Raw genomic sequence first — 20,968 nt, forward strand, 5'->3', positions numbered from 1 at the left:
GTTTATCTACAGACAGGAGACACTGATCCGGGGTCAGTGGGATTTCAACCCTCCACTCCCCAGGACGCGGTTCCCGCTCTCTGGGACCAATTACATGCTCTCCTTGATGCACATTTCCACGTCACCGGTCCCTAGTTTTCCCAGTCTAGCAACCGCTGTAACATGAAGCAGTGCTTGTTAACTAGGGTGTCACATAGTCACTTCATTATATAAGACGTACATAAGCTTAAAGCCACAGTAAAGACTAATGAAAAACAGCTATTCTACTGCTATGTTAAAGTTGATTAAAGACATATTTTTCCTAAATATTATTTCAAAAAGTTAAATAGTATTGTGACTGTTAGTAGTGGTGTGTAATCATTTATTCATTCATTTATTATAATTTTGCCTACTATATAAACGCAAAATCTGTTCTTTAATTTGTTAATAGCTTGTAACACATTATTTATTTATTTTAACTTCAAAGTTCGGGTATTACGAGAACTGACATATATGACTGCATTTTTAACCAAAGCAGGAGAACGTATTAGGACATTTAAGAATGTTGCTGTCAGATAAGGTTCGCCCTTGTTCAATGAGAAAAACGTACCAACGACCTGCCCGTACAAACCCGAAGCACTACACCAGCACACCTATCGCACGTCTGGTGTGAAGGTGATGCCCTTAAAAGCTACATTTTGACAACTATAGCATGGGGAACAGATGTGACAGCTGAGTTTTTAACTGTCAGATACCGTTCCCCTGTGTTCCATGAAATAGAAAGTTATACCTGTCTCACATTTACACTGTTGACCTTCCGGACCTCAAGAAGTAGGTTCTCAGAGCTTCAGGGTTATATCACTGAACATTTCAATCAAAGCAGAAGAACTTATTATGACAACTAAGAATGTTGAGGTCAGATAAGGATCCCCTGTGTTAAACGAGAAAAAATTCAACAACCTACCAAGTCAACAACCTGCCAAATCACAAACCCAATGCACTAACCACTACACCAGCAGGCCTGTAATATAGTTTGGCTTGAAGGTGAAGGCCTTAAAAGCTAAATATTATATATATATATATATATATATATATATAACAACTGTTAGTTTGTAGAACCACACAGGCAAGAACACTTTGATGTGTTTAACCGCAAGGTATGTTTGTTAAAATAGCGGGTAAAAGAGCAAGCAGTCACTCTCTGTCTCTCTCTCTCATCATCCAAATACATCAGCGCATCAAATATTTATCTTTCCTCGTCGGCTACTGCTTTATAAACACTCTTCTGTTTAATTCCACATGAAGAGCACATCTGAAGGCAAGAGGATGTTATAGAGACAGATCGGCCCTGATTTGCAAAACTTTTGTCAGTCTGATATTGTCAATAATAAATCTATCACTGTGTATAACAAAAGTACACCAGCATTACACAGTCACCCATAAAAGTGGATACTTGATAATGTGTGATGTTCATCTTTTTCCCTCAAAATATCAAACCAAGCGGCATCTCCAGATACTTTTTAAAGTTTAATTAACATCTTTTTCATTCTTAAAACTACGATTTGGCAACTGGTTCCAAATTGCTGTTAACTTTATGAAGCAATTTCAGATATTTATTTCGTCTTCATATTTAAAAAGTGTAATGTACGTATGGTTCAAAATGAAACAAAAATCATTGTGCTTGTTTTATCTATCTTGTAAAAATATTTGTATATTTTAAACAAAAATAATTTTATACATATATATATAGCCTACAGTACGTTTTTTTTATTTATGTTTTACATTTTAATGTTTTTTTTTTCTTCTTTCTAATATGTGTTAGTATTAGATTTTCTTAAATGTAAAAAAAATTAAATACTTTATAATGTCACTCTGTACTTAAATGACAGCCAAGAAGAACATCATTTATCAAACCCTGTACGATGTGTATTCAAAAGTGTGTCATTGAGCTTTAGTCCGCTCTGATGGTGTCGAGGTTAGTGGTGTGCTGTATATACTGACGGGTATAGGGAAGAGCTGTTTGTCACTACAGTAGAGAGAAGGCTTGAATTACAGCAGCCAGTAGAAGTGAGATAATTCTCTCCTTCTTCTCTTGAACAGATCATCTGTCTAAGCCTGGAAACCTAATCTGCAAAGTCACTAAGAGCACACACACGGCCAAGAGACAGAACGCTCAGACAGAACATATCTATACTGTATGTATAATGCACACACATGCACAAATCATTCAATCTATGTGCCTGAATGACAAATAATCACTGATTGACTGCTTCTTTATCTATATCAAGATGCTCATGTGCACACAAACACACACACACACACACACACACACACACACACACACACTGACAAACAACACGTGACAGTAATAAGCTCAGTGACATTAGTTGGAAAGGATTCTGTATGCAAAGGTCATTGTAAGGAGGCTGGTGACCAGAAATGTGTGTGTTTGTACATGAGCATCTTGATATAGATAAGTGTGTGTGTGTGGATCCAGGTGTAGCCATCACTTCAGTTCATCACCTGGTCATTATAAAACAACAGCAGTCTATTGCAAGTCCCCACAAAGAAACCAAAAACAAATGTGTGTGTTCTAGTAAACCCAAACCAAATGTACCCACAGATGTAGGGGGATATAATACAAAGTTTGTGCAGGATAGAATACATTAGGACTTTTAAGTTAAAGGGTTACTACACCAAAAAATGAAAGAACTGTCATGAATTACTCCAAACCCCAAAGTTATTTATTTTAAACCTGTATACATTTCTTTGTTTTGTTGAACACAAATAAAATATTTGGAAAATAGTAGAAAACAAATCTTTTAAAAAGTGTTTGCTTTCCTAAATTCTTCAAAATACACAATTGTGTGTTCAACAGAACAAATTATACAGGTTTGTATCATCTTGAAGGGGAGTAAATGATGACGTAGTGGAGTATCCCTCATTAAATGTGAGAGAACTAACATCGCCCTCTAGCGACCGTTCACTGAAACTGTCTGTCTAGTGGAAAATAATAGTGCGATTATTCTTCCAATTTGATTATTTGGATTGGCCTTTGCTTTCATAACAAACTTAAAGGACCAATTTCAGAACTTACAAAGATAAAACTGAAAGTTCCAAATAATAAACTGAAAAGAGAGAGCATCTATATCTCTGGGCCATACAAATGTGACTTCTCCATTAAAAGAATGATGCCATTGACACAGCTGTTGCATGTCAAACATTAAATGAGCTTACACAATAGTGTGTGTCCTCAGATGTCAATCTAGTTTAATATGTAGTGAAAGTGAGATTTGCATCATTGCTTAGAGCAGATAAATCTGCAGCAACTGTGTGATGCTTTCTTGTCAATAACAAGCTTCTTGTTCTTATAAGTATGTTTCCAGCACCTTCATGAATTAATGCCATGAAGGCAGTTTTGAAGACAACCAGGGCTCCATCCTCATACTAGCAGAGTGTAGCTAATAAAGTGTCCTGTGAGTGTATTTTTATAAACAATGAACAATGTAATAATGCTGTATCCTATCAGAAAGTCTTTAAGTGTTACATATTACTTTCATAAATGAATGCAATGACGCACTTACAGGCACATCTAATCTTGTTCTCTCTCTACAGAAAAGCACATAAGGGATAGTTCGTTCAAAAATAAAGACATTTTTTATCAACATGCATGACTTTCTTTCTTCTGAAGAATGTCAAACAACACTAAATCACATTGAGCTTCATTGTATGAACACAAAACCACTGAGACATTTCTCAAAATATCTTTTTTTTTGTATTCAGCTGAAGAAAACCTTTTGAACAACATACGAGTAAATAAACGATCATGGAATTTTTAATCTCGGGTGAACCGTCCCTTGATTATTATAGACTATTTCTAACGTAGTAATGCCGATCATTCACGATGGTTCGTGTAGATATTTGTTTTTATTCATGTTCACATACCCAAGGGTTCTTGATATGCAGTACACTAGTCACATGTCAGACACGAAATTAGCACTCATTTAAAATCTCTCTGTAGAAAAAAAACATTGTCTGGTTTAAGCACAACAAAAATCTACATTCACAACATTCACTTTATAAATAGAGCAATAATACATAAAGACACACTCGCGCTCTCTCTCTCTGTTACACATATGCACCTCCTCGTGGATTTCTGTCTGATTCAGACTCATTCTCAAAAGAATATATATTGTCCCTGACAGAATGAGGAAAACATATTAAGGCCTCTTCCAAAGCTTATATTCCCCCTGGAGGGAAAACGTTGAGTTAGCAAAATTATACAGAGGAATGAAATATTCATCGTTTATACTCGGTTAAACAACGCCTGGCCCATAGAGGAAAGAAACCATACAACCATCTCTGTAATGTCGAAGAGTCATGCAATAGTGTAAAACAATGCCCTTCAACGTGCATAATCTCTCAAAAGTGACCAAATCACCCGAAGCAGAGGTGTATCTTCTGTTTGAAATAGTAAACATCACTTAAAACATCCTCTATTGACCTCTATGGTCTCTCTGCATGACCTCATTCTCAACTGAGTAAAAAGCATTCATTTAAACGTTAAACTAATGTTAATAAATTAAATACGGTACAGATTGGGGTGTGTAATGGTGACCGACTGTTACACAGTGCATAGAGTCCTACAATATCAGTCATACACACAGCCTCGCACAAACACATCTTGCTTATTCGAGGTAGTAGTTCATACCCCTCGTTCATCGTCCGCCGTTTCAGACTCATTTAAGAGGCGTGATGCATGTAGAAGCCCTTACACTCGAGTTCAGTCTAAACTCTCATCTCAGTCCATGAGTTTTATTCACTTCCCCTTGGTTGACAGTCCCCCGGCCCTCCACTGGTATTGAGTCTCGGGATCGGAGCATGTAGACCCAGTGCAAGAGCATCAGAAACCTTTTTTTAATCCAAGACCGTTTCAGCCTCTGGGTGAGTTTGTTCACATTCGTGATGAGACTGCAGATTCGTAGAAGAGAACATACGCATCGCTGCTGCGCACCTGGCTGGACGACATGGGGCTCACCCTGAGTGAGAGAGAGAGAGAGAGAGAGACATGAGAGTTCTGCACACATTCAGAGAACAAGCAACAAAATAATGGACAAGTAAAGTTAAAATGGATTTGGGTACATTTGATAAGAAATGTTTGAGTTCACATCAAGATCTTCAATAATATTGACTTTTGATGACAGACTTGACAAATCTGAGCTCAGTTTGAGTCATCGTTGACAGCTCTTCTGAAATATTTTTCTCTTTTTCTCAAAATATCTAAGATGCTGGAGACCTTTTGGTTCCATTTGGTCTCCATTAATCTCATTGATGTCTATTAGGGCTGGAAAAAAACGATTTTTTGATTTAACTCGATCTTCAATTCAAGAAACAATATCCATTCGGGAAATCCCAGAATCGATTCTTAATGCGTGTGCTTTTCAAGGATCTGTATAACCCCTGTCGTCCTGAAGATGTCGCCATCACTCGAGCTGATATTTATTGTCCTGTTTTGAATGTTGAAATCTGTTTTATTTTTATAAACATGTTTCATGTTGTAATGAATTTACAAATAAAACTGTTGGTTACTTGTAACGTTACGCAAAGTAAAAATAAAAAGTAATTCCAAACATAATTGCGTACGCTCTGTTGATGTGTATTTCACTAATACAGTTTACCAGCATATATATTTAAATATGGATTCCATGTCCGCAAAACTAGCATTTTAATCAAAGTACTGATAACTAATCGATATTGAATCGAAACCACATAAATAAGAATCGAATCAAATCACCAATTCGGTCGCAATACCCAGCCCTAAATAACTGACATATCAACGACATTTAGTCTGTGATTGTTCTTTATTCACAGAAAAAGATCATTTGTTGTCAGGTGTCAAATGATTTTAATAGACTTCAATGCTAAAGCACATGCTTATATATTATTTCTTTGAACATCTTTTGGAGTCAAGCGTATGTACCTGGAGTCATTGTAGGTGTACCACTCTCCTGTACAGGGACTGCGGCAGTACGCTGTGTAATGTCCACCCAAAGACGTCCCGGTGTGATTCGACACAGCGTACAGATTATACACCGTGTTAACTGTAAATACACAAAGAACAATCAAACACAACAAACCTGAAGCATAATACAAACACAGAGGGAACACCTGTAACACAATCCAGTACGCTGCAGGACTTACTGCAGTTATTGGAGGCAAATTCCCTGAGGTCCAGGTCTTTGAGAGGAAAGCTGACAAACGTGGACAGTTTGCCGGTTCTGACACGACACTCTGAGAATCGTTTCAGATCTGAGAGTCCGAGAGTTAAGATCAAACCGTTCCTCTGCATTCAATCCAAACCACACATGCTGAATATTAATAAGCTTTCATAATGTGATTTATTCCAGCTGTCTGTTTTTAAAAAGGATACGAAGCACCAGGATTTTGGGAAATTTCTGAATCGTAAATTTCTTCGTGCATTTCCGTCTGGCTTTACATCTGTGGCATGTCTGCATGAGAGTAGAGAGATGATCAGGATTTGTCTATACTGTACACACGAGTATACAAATACTGTATTTACATATACACAAACACACATGTATGATGTACACTTACCGGTCTCTCATTGCCATCTAATACATCCTCTTTTGTGAAAAGACGAAGGCAATCCATCAAACTCACTTCTCCAGAGGTCTAAAGAAGCATAACAGTTGTTTATTATTACGTGCACGAGACGGAACCGTGTTTAGTAACACATAAATACAGACATGTGTATGTTTGAGTGTGTCTGTGTGTGTATTCACCTTTGTGATAGGAAGAGACAGATCCCAAAAAGGATCGAAGACAGTTGAGCAGTAACCGCACTCGCTGCATGTCAATGTGCTCTTCAGCTGACCGACAAAGAGATCTGTGATAGAAAACCAGATCGAGAACGTTTACTAACCAGAGCAGAAAACAAACACACGCACAAACGTGTTAATATTGCAAAGCGTCTTACCCACTACTTTGCTGTCCTCACTCTCCAGGTACTTGTTCCACATTCTTTTGCTTTTCTCATCGTCCCTGTAGATAACACACATTTCATTTAAGAGCCCAGATTTCAACATTTAAACATGATGACGCAGGTGACGCGCTGGCAGCTCAACCAATCGGATTAAACGTTGGTGATCCTGGACCACAAAACCAGTCATTAGGGTGAATTTTTCGAAAATGAGATTTATAAGTCATCTGAAAGCAGTATAATATATCCATTGATGTATTATTTGTTAGGATAGGACAGTATTTGGCCAAGATACAACTATCTGAAAATCTGGAATCTGAGAGTGCGAAAAATTCAAAATATTGAGAAAATCGCCTTTAAAGTTGTTAATTCAGGCGCTGTGGCAGGCCGTTGGTAAGAAGAAACAAGTTTGTTTTAACTCTCTCTATTGGCTTATCGCTGTAATGATATTGTGCGGAGTAGATTCTAAGCTTTACATAGATACCAGACTTGTGTGGGTTATTCCCAAAGAGCGAGCAGCGGTGAGCGAAGTTTGTAGTCGTGTTTCCGTCATTTTGCTGCATCCACTCACAAAAATAAAGATTTGATATCTTTACGGTAGAAAATGGAGTAAATATCTTAATGGAACATGATCTTTACTTAGAATCCTCATGATTTTTGGCATAAACTAATTGTGGTCCAGGGTTTGTGGTCCGGGGACACGTATTTAAAAAAAGAAAAAAAAATCACTTTAGCTCAACAATACAATCAAATCTTTTTTTTGTATCGCGATCTATGGTGCCAGAGACTCAAACACAATGTGTACTTACGAGAGATGATCGAAGTCTTCCCCCGGGGCTTTGGATTTCACTGTCACTCTGTTGACTTCATTATGAAGTCCATCCAACAGAAACCTCAAAAACTCCTGAGCGTCTTGTTGACTATGAGAAAGAAATGAGACGACATGAAGATAAGGTTCTACAGTCAGGGTCCAAAATGAACGGTTTGACACACCTGCATATATAGTGATGGAGAATATTTACACACCGTGAAACTGTATTTTGCATGATTTTATTGTAAATGGTATTGATTCAATTGTTTTGCCAGCACAAATTTTTTTTTTTTACAATTTCCTTTTTTGTCTTGCTTTTCAACAAAATTATTGAAACATCCTTTAAACAACATATATCACCTTGAGCAACAACATAACACAACCATCAAGTTCATGCTTAAAATTAAAAATTTAAATGATAGAACGTTTATAACACTATACTTTGTATTATATTACCTTTGTATCAAATTACTAATATAAAAATGTTGTTTAAGTTATTGCTAGGGTGTTTCTTACACAGCGTCTATGGAAGTCGCGGTAAATTTGACGTAAATCAAAGTTTTTCTTTTGCTGTTTGGCCAAATTCGAATGCAAAAATATATTTGTGGTAGTCTTACCCTAGTTTTACCTTAGAAGTTCACCCAAGCAAAGCTGCGTTTCCATTACCAAATTGAAATAGCGCATTAAAAATAAGCCCAATGGAAATGCATAAATTTGCAAAAACTCCAATGTAACGCAGTCATTCCGAAATATTTTTGCGCAAATCTGTAATGGAAACCTGGCTACTAACAACTTCCGCTGCTGAGAAATGCGAAAAAGGTCCACTGAATATATTTAGATTTTAAGACTTTCGACTTTTTCGATACTTCTGATTGGTTAGATATTTGCAAAACCCAGTGACAAACCTAAAGGATGACCAATAATAATGATTCATAGCAAAAAATACAATTCACGAAATATGGATATACGAAGTTTCAGAAGGACAGCGGCGATATGATGTTGTTACTTACTTGTAGCCCACGAATCGAGGGGCGTATTTCTGGATCTGCATTTTGAAGTCTGATGGGCTGATGGCCTCATTGCTAGCTGACGTCCAAAGAGTCTGAGTGAGTTTGGCGAACTCTGGAGAAAAAAACACACGCTTATTTTCACATCCATGAATCAAACATCTGTCCGCTGAGACGTTCTCGTAGACATCTGTGCGTCTCACCCTCCATCAGTGCCACTTTAGCCCTGCAGTTGTTGTTGAGGTCGACGCGGTGTGTGTTCCGCAGACAGTAATCCCTCAGATCGTGAGTGTTGCTCAAACACTGAAGTATGGAGTTCATGAAACACTACAGAGACAGAAGTGAGATGGTTTGCGTTAAATGGTCCTACAGTTAAACTGTGGTTCAATTTGTAAAGGTTTAACACGGCCGAGACACGTTGCTGAGAAATACTCACAGTATTCCCTAGATTCCTGAGGCCCACCAGACCCTGAGCGTGCTTCGAGTTCTGTGCAGAGGAAAAAAAAAGAGGTCAGTAGGATTTCTAAAGTGAGATTTGAGTGTGATCTGCATGTTAGCCAGAGATGATATGTAAAAACACGGCTGAAGTAGATTTGAATATGACTAAAGCATGTGACTCACACCGGCCACATGGTTTGTTTGCCACAGATTGTTGAATACTCATGATGTAAGACATGACAACATTCACTGACACACAAATATCCTATAAATATTTAGATTTTTGTGTAAAAATGTATGCTGTAAATTAAACGTGTGTGTTTGTGCGCGAGCTGACCCAAGCACTTTCTCCGGGACATTAAATAGCAAGCTAGCAGATTTAGGCCGAGACCCCTGCTGTCCAAGACTTCACGCAAACAAACAATGCCCATCTGCCACGGCACGACGAAAACCATGAGCCATTTATTCAACGGCAAATAAACACATCCAGCGCATCAGTGAGAAATTCTGACATGTCGGTGAGGAATGCTGATGATGTTACAGGTTGGATATTCTCGACACGAGAACTCAGCCTGTTGACCGTGACATAACACAATGAGAAGATGAAGAATGAGTCACATTCAGAATCACTTTTAAGTCTTGGAATAGCAGCACTAACGTTCACATGTTCTTGTGCGTCACTCTCTGATCGGGGCGATGTTGTGGAGGTGTCGGTGATGTTTGATTAAACGGATCAAATTATGCTTTTTTCCAAACGAACACCTCTGAAAACACATGCTTCAGCATCGGTCCCAGGCTCCTGGGAGCTTCATTTATTTATTTATTTATTCCGAAACGGGAAGAGAATTCTCCGATGACATATTTCTTCCCCACAGAAGATGAGAGATGTGGAACAGATGGTCCGAGGTCTGACTCCGCTGGGTCCATCTCTGGTTTTCACACCCAACTCTCAAAGCAAACGGTGTGGTGCGACAGGAGCGGCCCGGCCGGACGACACACAGACGGCAGGGTCTCGCAGCGTCTGACTCTTCAAATATCTTCAGAGGGCTGTGAGCTTATTGGCTGGCACGGCTTGAAAGAAAGCGAACGGGAACATTGTGTCCTGACCTTAGTTTCTAGAAGCCGCGGCTGTCACAATCACAAGAACTCAATGAGCGCTGTTCTCAAAAGGTTTGTCACATGTTCATACTGTACTGAGTCGCTTAAAGTGATAGCTCACACAAAACAAAAATTCTCTCATCATGCATCTTCAAAACATTAATGTAACTCTTTGTACCGTGGAACACAAAATGAGATATTTTGAAAAATGTCTCAGTGGTTTGTATCCATACAATGGAAGTCAATGGGGGTAAAGGTCGTTGGTTGCCAACGTTCTTCAAAATATCTTCTTGTCTGACATGAGGGTGAGTAAATAATGAAAGAATTTGTATTCTATCCCTTTAAGATTACGCCAAACTACCCAAAAATCCAGAACATCTGCTCACTGTCACCCAAAACGCAACCCGATTTGTTAATGATAAGCAACGACATTACACTGCTATCTTAATGATTAACAATCCAGATTAAAAGATAAAAGTGAAACTGTGTGCACTAGTCTTTAAAGTCCCATGCGTGTGAAGAAAAAGACCAACTGGCGATTCTTGGAATGTCTTTGCTGAATTCTCAGATTAACACATTGCTTACAAGGTCCTTTTAAACAACACACGACGTACGATCTTATTGTTTCTTGGTTGCATAACAAACGCTGGTCAAAGTGATATCGCCACTCCACTAGTTGATAACATGACCCTTATCAACTAAACACTACGCTTGTAAAATATTACTGCCACCTTAATGGATATTTAATTTACATTTATCCATTTTGACCAAAGTTCTGTCTGTTTGCCAAAGCAGTTGCTTGATAATGATCCCACATCAAATTACAATACATAAGTGTCATGGTATAGTCATTACTACACTTTTAATGTATATTACAGTATTATGTATACATTATTATTTATACTAACTGAATACACTTCAGCATGCTTTACATTCATATTCACTATGGTGAAGTTCACAAGCACTATGTCCTACAGTTTACCATAGTAAATACAGTATTTTTTCATGTGTGCTGACTGTTAATGTCTAGTAGCCTACAGTACAAACCTGATACACTAAAGATGATGCAGTCATCCTAGCAATGTGCGTTTTTAGGGGAATATGACTCAACATCATGACTCGATGTCGACCGTTGTGATTTACGTTCAAATGAACACTGTGATTAACGCACGTAACGCGACGCACCAGCTGCGCAGGTAGATGGCGTCAGACGCGTACTCACAGCCACCGGCGTTGCGTAACAATGCTTGCTGTCAGCGTTTAATTCATTTTTTATATTGCAGACATCACGTATTATACTCAATAAACACTCTGCGGACAAAAAGCAAAGATATACAATTCAATCCTACAATTATTTATAACGGAAGAGCGTTTCAGACGCGTTGCGTCCGTTAACGCTATTTGATAAAAACAAGCAGGTCCATATAATGATTTTTTATCATGGTTTTACCACCAATACTTAAAAAAGTTCATAAAGAAATCTGTGTGCACTTCTGGGTTTCCAGAGTCATATTTACAAAACATCACATTTTGTTGTAATATTCGTGTATTGTGGCTCAGATGTTTTGTGTTGTTGGTGGTAACGAGTTTCTCCACTAAACGTAGTTTGCGCACGGTCTCCAGCGCACTTTACGCATCTGGCTTACCTTAGCCTGGTTAATGAGAAGACCCATGAACGTGGACACCAGCATAGACCGGGACATGGTCGGACTCTTTCTGCGCAGATCCGGTTTGATGAAAGGGAAGACCGATGCCGGCGGCTCCTCCGGGACAGTCACCGTGTACGACTGTCTTATACTCGGCATTATGACTTAAGGAGCTGACAGCAAACGTCTGGTGTTCGGTCTTAATGTGACGTTATATTCCCGCCTGATGCAGCTGATCCTTTCTCGCGCAGTCTCGTCGGACAGGTGTATTCCTCAGGTGATGACACGTCAACGTCCTTGAGCGTAAAACGATCCACGGAGCGCGCAGGTCGCACGCATATAAATAAACGATACGGGAAACCGGACTAAAGCGTGTTTGTATGAAGTCTCCGGTTGTTAACGTTCTGCACCAGCGATCAGTGGCGGAATGATGGTAAAATCCGTGAGCCGATCGGTTTTAGTCTGGCGAGGACACGCCCCCTCGGCACGAGAGAGACCCACGTCACAGAGACGGCTCATGTGCGGGCGGACGTCAGCCAGCAGAGGACAAGACCTTCCCATTCATCATTGACAGCGCAACAGCATGTCTGGTTCAAGACCACGTGTTGTTTATTATGGCAACACTTAAATTTGTGTTTATGATCTATGAAATGAATTCTTATTACACTGGGATGGTATTTATAATGTATTGTATTACACATCATTTCATCACGCTCTCTGATCTTTTCTCTCTCTTGCCAACGGGTCAAGAGCTGAAAAAGCAATGAACCTTGCCCACAACACAAGAGAAATTCAAAGGGATTTAATGCGTATACGTATACGGGTCGATGACGTACTTCCGGCAAAATCTCAGCCAGGTTATTACATCCGGCGCCATAGGTTTAGGATGCACATAGGGTTACGATCAACAACGTGAGTCTAATTATTCAAACGCCATTCGTCGACAACCAAAACGGAGAAGCGCTTCAGGCTATCCTTTTCAGGGTACATCACCAAATATGATAAAAAGCGAAGTGAATTTTTGCACTTAACGGTTCTCACCCGTAGGTTTCATCGGAATTTAAACGTTTTTATACTGAACACGTCGTTATCTCTTGGTGAAAATCCTTTAGTGCTATGAGTGCGAAAGTGACGTAGCTGGCCGAGATTTTAGCAGAAAAAAACAATAGAAACCCAACAGAGACCGTTACAAAAATTGAAATGGTTTCCATTAAATACCATTATCAAACATTAGCTTTTTCCATAAAAAATATTACAAAATTCTTTTTTTTGTTAATCTTTCCATTATGATTTAACATCCCAGATCCCACCAATAGAATCAATCACATACCAGTGGAACCATTATAGTTTCATTAAAGTGGTCATGTGACACAGCTAAAACTAAAATCATCGTTTGTTTTGGATGTAATGCAATGTGTTTACATGATTTAAGGTTAAAAAACGCTGTATTTTCAAAATAAACGTTCATGTTTGTATTCGGCTCTCTAAAAACTTGCAGGTTTTTTACAAAGCTCATCGCTCTGAAATGCGAGGTGTGCTATGATTGGCCAGTTAACCGGTGTGTAGTGATTTGTCAAATACTTCAAGTGTGTGACGGAAATGTAACGCCTCTTACCATATTTGGAACATCAGGTTCCAAAGCAATTGTACATACAGGTACTTAGCTTTTACCATATTTGGACATTTGGGCGGTCTAAGTCAAATCAGGTGTTTCAGGCAGGTCTGGGTGAGCATTCGCTGTGAAATTGAATGCATCTCTTGTTCCGCCCCTTAAATTTTTGGTAATTTCACGTATCTAGTAGATGCATGGGCAACTTATAACTCACCAAAGACACAGAAAAACACGTATTCGCGACATATGACCCCTTTAACTATGCTCACCCGTAATGCTGTCGGTTTCGATGAAATGTGAACATTTTCTTACTAAACACATCGTTATCACTTGGTAAAAAATCCCTGTAGTGCTATAAGAGCAAAAGTGACCCTGGCAGAGATTTTAGCGAAGTACGCCATCGTCCCGTGTGCATATACCCCATTGTAATGGTTTAATGCAAACTATAATGGTGTCTAATGGTATGTGATGGATTCGTTTTTGGATTTGTTGGGTGTTATAGCTGGCAGATCCTATTGGAATAATGCCCAAAACACACCACAAAAAGGCTGTAATGGTTTTAATGGATAAAGTTAATGGTTCATAATGGTATTTAAATGGAAACCATATACAATTTCTGTAATGGTCTGTATTGGGTTTCTGTTTTTTTTAAACAGAAGAAATCATAGTAACCCAATAGAAACCATCTCAGAAATTCTTTTTCCATTAAAACCATTACGAAATTCTGTTTTGTAGTGTGTTTTGGGCATCTTTCCGGTAGAATTTATATAGAATCCATCACATACCATTAGACACCACAGTTTCCTTTAAAACCAATACAAATCCCTTCTTAAACTATTACAACTGATTTAATGGTTTCTAGTGCTTCTGTTTCAACAGGGAGGTCTCTAGCCATTGTTTAAAGGAGTAGTTCCCCTTCAAAATGAAAATTCTGTCTTCATTTACACGCCCTCTTGGCATTTCAAACATGTATGACTTTCTGTATGGAACCCATGAGCTTTGCCCTGCTTACACAATACCAATTGAGTCACACTAATAATAATTCAAGGTTTTTCGTAACAATGTGAGGTGAATGAATAATGAAAGCATTTGTGTGATGGAATCCTGTTGGTTTAGCTTCATCCTCCAGTGACCTATTATCTCACCCTAAAGTACTCTGCACCGAAGGGTGCAACAGACCAGTGACCCAGAAGCAACTGCAGGGTAATTTGCGTGGGAACAAACGGCTCGTAAAGCCCTACTGGTGTTTCTATAAAGCTCTCCTGTGTCTTTTCACCAGCCTATTATGTAAGCACCATCCAAAGCATCGCAGAACCGGCCCTTTCTGTGCAAATAATTGCATTCATTTTATGAAATCAGTGAATCAAGCTTATATAAGAAGCTGTGTGCTGATCCTTATACAGACGCCGGCCACAATCGACGGTGAAGGACATGCCAAAGCATTGTTGTCTCACTGCCATGACTAACAGATGTGTGTAAGAGAGAGTGAGACCAAGAGAATTAAAGGGACTGTCTTTTTAAAGAGACCTGAATAACAAGCCTGTATGTAAACAAACCAGAGTGACACCAGGAGCACAAAGAGAGCGAGCACACATACTGTACAGTAAGCACACATTTAATAACAAAGGCCATATGCACGGATAGTAAACTCATTCCCTTCGATTAACACAGGTATAGATCACCTATATTTTACACAAAAATCTAAAAGATGGAGATTGTTTTGTGTTGCAAGAAGAGAATGAACCTTATACATTTTTTTCTTGCATTTTTTGCACAACTATTTTTAGGCAGTCGAGCAGATTTGTTCATTGAAATTCTTATTACTGTAATCCATCCAATTTTTTTCTTAGTTGTGTGGTTCTCAACGTTTAAAATAATTGTTTCAACGATTATTTACTGCCGTTTAACATTAATGTTCCCACGTCAATATTATATTTTTATTATATTTCTTTAGTGTATTTTTATTCAAGTTTTTTTTTAATCTTTTTATTATTAACATTTTAGTTATTCAAATTCTTTTTTAAATATCAATTTTGTAGTTTTTATTTATTTGACAATTTATTTTATTTACTTTTGTAATTAAGATTATTTATTTTAGTTTTTATTTATTCCCAGTTACTAATAGTAGGTTTATCTATATTTTTTTGATAAAAATGTATTATTGTAATATTAATAATTTAATTTGATTTCAGTTAAAGGCTGAGTAGGCAATCCTGTCCAGAAACGTCATGCTGGTTGGAAGTCTCCTAACATCCTGATAGCAAACAATAACTAAAGCGAAACATCTGTATTTTTATAATTATATATCTTCTGTGAAAGGCGTAGGGTCAAAAGACGATCGACCAATTAATGCCCTCGTTCCGAGAGCAATGATACGTCATGTGTATATTTTCAATCAGCGTATTTGCATCCCACTGCACACCCAGTTCACGCAGACATCGTACGTCATCTGCGCGCTCGTGTGCGATGTGAAACACAATTCTGAAACAATGTTACATTGTGAAAAAAGTCATGTTACATTTATCCTTCTCTGACCCATTGTTCCTTGTCAAAGAGACTATTAAAAAGAGCAGAGAGGAGTACAAATCCATCTAAAGCCTACAGTGTTTAACCTACAGAATTTGTACAGACACTTTGAATGACTGGTGTTTACATTACTGAGCACATCAGCATGCAGGGCTGCTGCACAACAGACTGCCACAGTCACTCTGCATGACACAGAGGTCATTGCTCTCAGAAAGCAGCCGGAGGATTTGGAGTGGTAAGGGCATCAGCCGTCTTTTCAGAACAGAAAATTCTTGGTAACTTGCCTCATCCTTAATCATTAACTTTTGTAGATCCTTGAAACAGTTTAAGTTGTTTAGTGGATGAGGTGTTGAGTCAGCATGAATGAGGCTTGGTGGTGAGAACACAAGAGGTTTGGAGAAGTGAAGCATATCTTCATTCAGCCACTGTATATGCTAATGTCTTCCACAGGCTCACACACACCGGGTGCATGACAGCAGGAGAGAAAAATAGAAAGGCTGCATGTGTTTGGCTCTATTATAAGCACCAGTTGTCGACGCAGACGAGGTGATGTCACCACAACCGCTGCAGTGACTCATTCTGAACCCACCAGACAGAAATAGAACCAAAACATCACCAACAACACTCACACACATCACAACTCCAATATCACAGAAACATCACAGTGACCTTTGAAAGCCTCCACAAACACAATACACGCACACACGCACACAAACAATCCCAAAAGTGTAATATCGCAAAAAATCACAGTGACCTCTAAATGCCTCCACAAACAATACACACACACATGGACGCACGCACACAGACAGACCACATCACAGTGACCTCTTAAAGCCTCCAAAATACACGCAAGCATGCACACACACACACACAGACCACACACATCCACACATACCCCAACTATGATATTGCAAAAACATCACAGTGACCTCTAAATGCATCCACAAACAATACACGCACACATACACGCACACATGCACGCACGCATGCAAGCACACACACACACACACACACACACACACACACAGACCACAACTGTTATAGCAAAAACATCACAGTGACCTCTAAAGGCCTCAACAATAACAACACACGCACACACGCACACACGCCACACACACAGACCACAACTGTGATACCGCAAAAACATCACTGTGACCTCTAAAAGCTTCCACACACAAAAAATCACATAGATGCCTCTACAAACACAATACACACATGAACCTCTAAAATAAAAAAACCACTGTGACCTCTATACACTTCCACATTCAAACAACACAACTCCAATATCACAAAAACACAACCGTGACCTCTAATTGCCTCCACAAACACAACAGCACACATACAACAGTTTTGAAAAAACAAAGATATTTGACCCTAGTAAAAGTAGATTTTTGCAGGTTGATACAAAATATCACAAACATATGGAAAAAGTGACATAGATTTGGAAGGACTTGGTTGTGACACTTACAGTAGTTGACCCTATCAATCCCTCAGATCATCTGCCTGGCAAAACTCTCACCACAACACCCTCATGACCAACTAAACATGTTATCACTTGCTCATACATTACAATACTGTACATCCGCTGTTTTAATATCTTCCTTGTGTGTACAGTGAATAGTAAAACACTGCTCTGGTTCTGTCAAGTTATAGAAAAACCTAACACTGCGAGAATTTAGCCACATTTTAAAATTAAATTAAAAAAATAAATGTATTCACGATATGTATTAGTACAATAAATGTACTTTATTAACGTTTTTATTGTAGCGGCTCCCTGCACTCGACATACAAATCTCAGCAATGGTGACGAACGTCCAACATGACTTCATGATTTATAATAGGAGTGTGGTGTGTTCATAAAAGGCAACACTGCACTGCTCTACACCCGTGTTCGCCGAGTATGTGTCATGTGTTCCTAAAATGTACAGTATGCAAAATATGCACATGTGTGTTCATGCATCAGACGCCGATGACTAAAAACAAAGCGTTGATAACTCACAGGCTTAGTATGCGTGAGGCCGGGTTTGATGTGGTGTCAGATCAGATCAGACTCTCTCTGGCACTGCATTTTCATTAGGAACATGGCTCATCGCTTAGGAAGATGACTTCTCAGAAGTAATACATAAGCTAGAATCAGTGCGCCTTTCGTATAATGAACAATGAATGTTAATGAATTCACAGTACTGCGTAACACATTTGTGGTGTCCAGGAAAGCCAGAACTGACTCTTCTCTGAAACCTTCTCTGTATGTGGCCTGACCGGTTCTTTAAGCCTTTATCCTTAAAGTAATATTTGCATTTAAAAATGTCCATTTCTTAAACTAGAATCAGACAGAGAGTAAACAACCGCATTGTTGCAGTTTTTGCTGTAAATTGTGATTTAATGTAAATGTTTCTGATTTGTCCCGCCTTAATAATGCTTACGTACAAAATGTGAGGTGCTGAGTCAATAATGTCTGTGCAAGTTCAATAAAACCAGAGGCACTTGGCAGAGCAACATTTTTTCGGTGGCATCCTAACAACAGAGGACACGACTCATAATCTCTTATATTCATCCAAACCGAATAGCAACGGTACATTGAAAAACTGCACCATATAGATGGTTATGAAGACATTTGTACATTGAACTTCAGCTTGAATGAATCTGGCTTTGGAACGTAAATCCCAGGCTGTTTTAATCTCAATTACATAACATCAAAGTTTCTCTCTGATGGCCTGGAGCAAGCCATCAGACATGTGCGGGGCAAATGAATTACTGCTGATGGTGAAATGACCAGTGAATACATTCATGGAAAGAGAGAGAATGAGTTTACTCAGCTATAATGAAATGTTCACAGTCATGAGTGGAAAGATTGATGGGGAAGAGAATGCAAGAGAGAGAGAGAGAGAGAGAGAGAGAGATAGAGAGGGGGTGGGTTGATCCAAGAAGACTGTGTGAGATTCAAAGACAAATGCTGCAATTCTGCTTGACTTCAAAGTAAATCTTAACCTATAACGTAGATCTCTAATACGAACACATCAAGAAGACCTCTCGACCAACATTCGAACAGTCACTGATGTTTTTGTTGCTGTTTATTATTAATAGTTGTGTGCATTGTTTTAAATTATTAAAATAACAATAATTGCTTATAATATAATCATTCTTTTTATGCATGTCCTTATAGCACACAAGAGTGCCATAACGTTCAAACATGAGACTGTTGTGGTGCTGTTGCTCACCTTTATATTGACCAAATGTTATCATTTTATTTTTAAAATAAAATTCTCTTTTTGTACCATCTGAATTAGCAATTTTGCTTATGTTAAACTCTGTGGTCCAATATTACTTCATCAAATCTTTAAGTTGTGACGCACTTAATTAGACATATATGGTATCTTTTGAAAGCTTAGACCCTCAGATTTATTACATTTATAGTTTTGTTATAAGGTCTGAATTTGTCTTCCCAAAACCAAGGCAACACTATCGCCTGTAAAAATAATATAAATAATATTTGGTAATGTATATTTACTGCACGTACATCACACACTCTCACAAAACATAGATGGGCCATTCATCAAATGAAAGATCTTACTATCAAGAATATCACTGCATGTGTCACCGATCTACCACTTTAGAATAACACAACATAGGTAAAGTGTCAAATTATTTTTTAAATTATTCAAATTAAGAGAGTAAAATTTTATCAATTTACAATTCATGTACAAAAAATGCACCAGAGCTTAAAGGAGCAATGTGGTGGTTTTAGCAGCATCTAGCGGTGAAGTTGCGAATTGCAACCAACGGCTCACTCCAACCCTCTCTTTCGAAGCAAAAGTTTGTCCGTTTGTAGAAACAATATGGCGAATTCCATGTAAGGGGACCTGTGGTGTATATATTTAGAAATAGCTCATTCTAAGATAATTAAAACATAACGCTTACATTTCTAAGGTCTTCATCACCTCTGAACTTGTATTTCTGTCAATTGATACACGAAAGCACACAGCACCTTTAAGTGGTTATGGGGATTTGCGCAAACAAGAGCAAAATGTGCAATTGGGTTAACACCCAACATGTGATACTTTTGTGTATTATACAGATGAATAAATTACTTTTATACTATGAACAAATATGAAAAAGGGTGACAAATAAACATGACCTGGAAGAGGTTTAAGCTTTAAACTGATTTTTTTATTCTTTCTGTTAGTAGCTATCACCAAAACCATCAGTTGGTTACGTAAAAAGAAAGAAATGAAAACAAACTGCTTTCTGCAATTGGCTTTTTTACATCTTAAATAATATCTTTAATATATTTGCAAGCAGAAAGACATGCTTTCCCTTTACAGTGTGAATTACTTTTTGGCATTGTGTGCAAACAATGTTTTCATGAGGATTAAAGGATTTTTGTGACAGCTGGAGTTATAAAGTGGATTATAGAGAACATTGAGTGTGCACTGTATGCACAGGACAGAGTCATCGAGACAGGCAGCAACATGGTGTACCCTTGTATTTGAGATTGGTACAAATAAACTTTTAACCCCAAAAAGTGAAAACACTCAACGGGAAACAAGCCTACGCATGCTGTACTTGCATGACTTGCATGACTCCTAGAATTACTATGGCGCTTACATTACACAACAAGCTTCTTGTCATTCTTCATCTTCTTGTTGTAGCAGCACGCACACTACACAATGCAGACAAAGTGCACTAACAACAACACCAACAGCGAAAATGCCTCCCATATCGCGCTAACTTCTAGTTTAATGGTGGATTGCAAGCGAGTTGTAGGTGCGTTTACGCCATCCATTGGAATTGAGCGTGAAAAGGATTTTTTATATTCTATTATAAAAACTTGTTGCTTTAGGATAGTTTATA

The 20,968-nt window shown here is 38.3% G+C and overlaps 1 protein-coding gene across 4 annotated transcripts in view; it reads right to left on the reverse strand.

Annotated features, from left to right (window-relative positions):
• Positions 1-3,887: 3,887 nt before the first annotated feature.
• usp2b (ubiquitin specific peptidase 2b) overlaps positions 3,888-20,968 on the reverse strand; it is a 30,995-nt gene continuing 13,914 nt past the window's right edge. For 3 of the 4 annotated variants that reach the window (XM_056746570.1, XM_056746571.1, XM_056746572.1), the window contains exons 3-13: positions 9,234-9,284; positions 9,001-9,124; positions 8,801-8,912; positions 7,789-7,899; positions 6,977-7,041; positions 6,783-6,886; positions 6,595-6,672; positions 6,410-6,488; positions 6,181-6,288; positions 5,960-6,080; positions 3,888-5,018 (exon numbers count right to left, since the gene is read on the reverse strand). In XM_056746570.1, coding sequence (XP_056602548.1) covers positions 4,934-5,018; positions 5,960-6,080; positions 6,181-6,288; positions 6,410-6,488; positions 6,595-6,672; positions 6,783-6,886; positions 6,977-7,041; positions 7,789-7,899; positions 8,801-8,912; positions 9,001-9,124; positions 9,234-9,284 — 1,038 coding nt within the window. In that variant the 3' untranslated portion in view covers positions 3,888-4,933. Of the gene's footprint in view, positions 5,019-5,959; positions 6,081-6,180; positions 6,289-6,409; positions 6,489-6,594; positions 6,673-6,782; positions 6,887-6,976; positions 7,042-7,788; positions 7,900-8,800; positions 8,913-9,000; positions 9,125-9,233; positions 9,285-11,979; positions 12,419-20,968 lie in introns of those variants that run through there. The other variant, XM_056746573.1, reaches the window with a different exon arrangement.

Source organism: Triplophysa dalaica, chromosome 4, assembly GCF_015846415.1.
Source record: "Triplophysa dalaica isolate WHDGS20190420 chromosome 4, ASM1584641v1, whole genome shotgun sequence".
Classification (NCBI taxonomy): Eukaryota; Metazoa; Chordata; class Actinopteri; order Cypriniformes; family Nemacheilidae; genus Triplophysa; species Triplophysa dalaica.